The sequence below is a fragment of the Pygocentrus nattereri genome, chromosome 21 (genome assembly GCF_015220715.1).
Source record: "Pygocentrus nattereri isolate fPygNat1 chromosome 21, fPygNat1.pri, whole genome shotgun sequence".
Lineage (NCBI taxonomy): Eukaryota > Metazoa > Chordata > Actinopteri > Characiformes > Serrasalmidae > Pygocentrus > Pygocentrus nattereri.
Window position 1 is genome coordinate 35,372,735 of NC_051231.1, and position 4,491 is coordinate 35,377,225.

At 44.4% G+C, this 4,491-nt stretch overlaps 1 protein-coding gene across 3 annotated transcripts in view; it reads left to right on the forward strand.

The window, feature by feature from the left end:
• The window catches only part of stk38b (serine/threonine kinase 38b), a 42,646-nt gene extending 38,473 nt beyond the window's left edge, over positions 1–4,173 (forward strand). For all 3 annotated transcript variants that reach the window (XM_037531983.1, XM_037531984.1, XM_037531985.1), the window contains 3 exons: positions 6–101; positions 699–793; positions 3,228–4,173. In XM_037531983.1, the coding sequence (XP_037387880.1) occupies positions 6–101; positions 699–793; positions 3,228–3,361 (325 nt within the window). In that variant the 3' untranslated portion in view covers positions 3,362–4,173. The remainder of the gene's footprint in view (positions 1–5; positions 102–698; positions 794–3,227) is intronic.
• Positions 4,174–4,491: the final 318 nt, after the last annotated feature.

Below are 4,491 nucleotides of genomic sequence, written 5' to 3' on the forward strand. Positions count from 1 at the left end.
TGCAGGTTCTGCTGTGAAGCGGACCATCGTATTGGAGCTGCCGGTGTAGAGGAGATAAAGAGGAACCTATTCTTCGAGGGAGTCGATTACGACCATATAAGGTTCTAACTCAAATAGATTTGGCTGTTATGGTGGTATTTATCTATTACTCTGTTAATGGCCCTTACTGTGGTGTTTACCTAGAACTCTTTACTAATGCTGTGATATTTATCTAAAACGTTTCATAACTTGTCACTGTGTTTATCTAGAGTTAAGTATCTGTAGTGTTTATCTTAAATTTCTTGCTAAAGGCTCTTTCTGTGGTGTTTATCTAATACTCACTTGTAAACATTCAAGTTCATGTTTACTCTTACTGTGGCAGTTATCTAAAATGTTATATGAGCTCTTACTGTGATTGTTATCTAAAATCTCTAATAAGAGACATTTTTCTAGATCCCTTTTACAACATTTAACTACTTTTGTTCTTCTAAAATGTTCTACAGTTTCTTTTAGCTAGAGCTCTGTTCTAATGTTTGGTTCTCTCTGATGAATGTTTACTTGTGTTGAGGTGGATTTTCTAACTTCTAACCTGAGCCATCATAATAAAGGCTTTTTGGTTTCTGAGGAGTGCAGTGGAGACAGATCTTTGACTCTTTTGTAAAGGTTTGTTGTTGTTTTTTTTATCTAGAACGGTGCTATAATGTCTGTGTGTTCTACAGGGAGAGACCAGCAGCAATCCCCATTGAGATCAAAAGCATTGACGACACCTCAAACTTTGACGAGTTTCCTGAGTCAGACATTCTGCAGCCGACCGGTGAGTCTCTGTCTGTCTGATCCGCTCTGAGTTCACTGCTGATCTACTGATCTGCTCTGAGTTCACTGCTGATCTACTGATCTGCTCTGAGTTCACTGCTGATCTACTGATCTGCTCTGTGTTCACTGCTGATCTACTGATCTGCTCTGAGTTCACTGCTGATCTACTGATCTGCTCTGTGTTCACTGCTGATCTACTGATCTGCTCTGTGTTCACTGTTGATCTACTGATCTGCTCTGTGATCACTGCTGATCTACTGATCTGCTCTGAGTTCACTGCTGATCTACTGATCTGCTCTGTGATCACTGCTGATCTACTGATCTGCTCTGTGTTCACTGCTGATCTACTGATCTGCTCTGAGATCACTGCTGATCTACTGATCTGCTCTGTGTTCACTGCTGATCTACTGATCTGCTCTGTGTTCACTGCTGATCCACTGATCTGCTCTGTGTTCACTGCTGATCTACTGATCTGCTCTGAGTTCACTGCTGATCTACTGATCTGCTCTGTGTTCACTGCTGATCTACTGATCTGCTCTGAGATCACTGCTGATCTACTGATCCGCTCTGAGTTCACTGCTGATCTACTGATCTGCTCTGTGTTCACTGCTGATCTACTGATCTGCTCTGTGTTCACTGCTGATCCACTGATCTGCTCTGTGTTCACTGCTGATCTACTGATCCGCTCTGTGTTCACTGCTGATCTACTGATCCGCTCTGTGATCACTGCTGATCTACTGATCCGCTTTGAGTTCACTGCTGATCTACTGATCCGCTCTGTGTTCACTGCTGATCTACTGATCCGCTCTGTGTTCACTGCTGATCTACTGATCCGCTCTGAGTTCACTGCTGATCTACTGATCCGCTCTGTGATCACTGCTGATCTACTGATCTGCTCTGTGATCACTGCTGATCCACTGATCTGCTCTGTGTTCACTGCTGATCTACTGATCTGCTCTGTGTTCACTGCTGATCTACTGATCTGCTCTGTGTTCACTGCTGATCTACTGATCTGCTCTGTGTTCACTGCTGATCTACTGATCTGCTCTGAGATCACTGCTGATCTACTGATCTGCTCTGAGATCACTGCTGATCTACTGATCTGCTCTGAGATCACTGCTGATCTACTGATCCGCTCTGAGATCACTGCTGATCTACTGATCCGCTCTGAGATCACTGCAGATCTACTGATCCGCTCTGAGTTCACTGCTGATCTACTGATCTGCTCTGAGTTCACTGCTGATCTACTGATCTGCTCTGAGTTCACTGCTGATCTACTGATCTGCTCTGAGTTCACTGCTGATCTACTGATCTGCTCTGTGTTCACTGCTGATCTACTGATCTGCTCTGAGTTCACTGCTGATCTACTGATCCGCTCTGTGATCACTGCTGATCTACTGATCCGCTCTGTGTTCACTGCTGATCTACTGATCCGCTCTGTGTTCACTGCTGATCTACTGATCCGCTCTGTGTTCACTGCTGATCTACTGATCCGCTCTGAGATCACTGCTGATCTACTGATCCGCTCTGAGATCACTGCTGATCTACTGATCCGCTCTGAGATCACTGCTGATCTACTGATCTGCTCTGTGTTCACTGCTGATCTACTGATCTGCTCTGTGTTCACTGCTGATCTACTGATCTGCTCTGTGTTCACTGCTGATCTACTGATCTGCTCTGTGTTCACTGCTGATCTACTGATCTGCTCTGTGTTCACTGCTGATCTACTGATCTGCTCTGTGTTCACTGCTGATCTACTGATCTGCTCTGTGTTCACTGCTGATCTACTGATCTGCTCTGAGTTCACTGCTGATCTACTGATCCGCTCTGTGATCACTGCTGATCTACTGATCTGCTCTGAGTTCACTGCTGATCTACTGATCTGCTCTGTGTTCACTGCTGATCTACTGATCTGCTCTGTGTTCACTGCTGATCCACTGATCTGCTCTGTGTTCACTGCTGATCTACTGATCTGCTCTGTGTTCACTGCTGATCTACTGATCTGCTCTGTGTTCACTGCTGATCTACTAATATTTTTACATATAAAACATTGCATTTTTCTAAGGTACCTTATCTCTCTCTCTCTCTCTCTCTCTCTCTCTCTCTCTGTGTCTCTCTCTCTCTCTCTCTCTGTCTCTCTATGTCTCTCTCTCTCTCTCTCTCTCTCTCTCTGTCTCTCTGTCTCTCTATGTCTCTCTCTCTCTCTCTCTCTCTCTCTCTCTCTCTCTCTCTCTCTCTCTCTCTCTCTCTCTCTCTCTCTCTCTCTGTCTCTCTATGTCTCTCTCTCTCTCTCTCTCTCTCTCTCTCTCTCTCTGTCTCTCTCTCTCTCTCTGTCTCTCTATGTCTCTCTCTCTCTCTCTCTCTCTCTCTCTCTCTCTCTCTCTGTCTCTCTCTCTGTCTCTCTTTCTCTCTGTCTCTCTCTGTCTCTCTCTCAGCTGTAGTCAGTACTCACGTGGATGCGGACTATAAGAATAAAGACTGGGTGTTCATAAATTACACCTACAAACGCTTTGAGGGTCTTACAGCACGGGGGGCCATTCCATCATACATGAAAGGAGGAAAAAGATGAGTGCAGCGCCCCCTACCTTCATCCTGCTCCACACGCCCTCAATAGGACCGCCATTACATTACAGTCATGTCATACATGCACAGAACTGTGCAAAGGTCAGAGACCCCCAAACTTCATTTACTTCATTACCAGTCAGAACTCAAACCTGACTGATTTTTCAGGAGATCAGATATAAGATAATCCATGTACATTAGGAAGAAGAGTCAAAAACAAGTGTGAAAAACAGGAGCTTCTTTTGAAAGATCCAGACATCCTAACAGATCTGACAAAGAAACATAATTAACAGCTGTTCCAACGGGAAATGAAATAAATGTAAGGGGTCCTGATGTTTCCGCAGCACTGTACCTACAACACAACTGGATGTATATTCAGCTGTTGAACTGTAATACACACGTGTGATACACGTCAACTGGACACAGCCGTCCTGCATGGCTGTACCGTCCACTCTGAAGGAAAACTCCAGAGTTTCTCAGCCTGACCTCTTTCTGCTGTAACTGTAATGGACAGTTAATTACCGCAGACAGTGATTTCAACACGTTCCCTCAACTTAGAAAAGAACAGAAAACCTGCTGACTCTAAATTCACTTATTGTAGAAGTCAATGGGCAAAATTAACATTTATGCAAAACATATTTCCCAAGAAAGCTTGAATTTCAGTAATTCTTCAGAATTTCATCCTAATTCAATCTTTAAACAACTTCATTCAGAGCGGTTTGGTGTGGAACACTGTGTTCTAGATAAACTTACCGAGTCAGAACCGTGGTGATGGGAACCAGACGTCCCCCTCTAAAAGCTCCTCACAGTGGTGGTGATGGGAACCAGACGTCCCTCTAAAAGCTCCTACAGAAAGTTCCTACATGAACTGGTTCTGAATTCACTGCCTGATGACTGAGACGCTGTTTTATGAGAGTTTAGAGAACTTCAACTCCATTCATGGTGGAGGGAGACATGCAGGGCGCTGTGCGGCAAAATAGTCCCCAAAGAAAACTCATTATTCCAGATTTTCCACTGTTTTCCATCATCAACATTCCATATAAGCTCAGAAGACTCGTGTAGGTTCTCTGGTGGTTCTGGATGGTAAATAAAGTGTCTAGATCTGTGTTGTAGTCATGGCGACGCCTGGTTCCCATC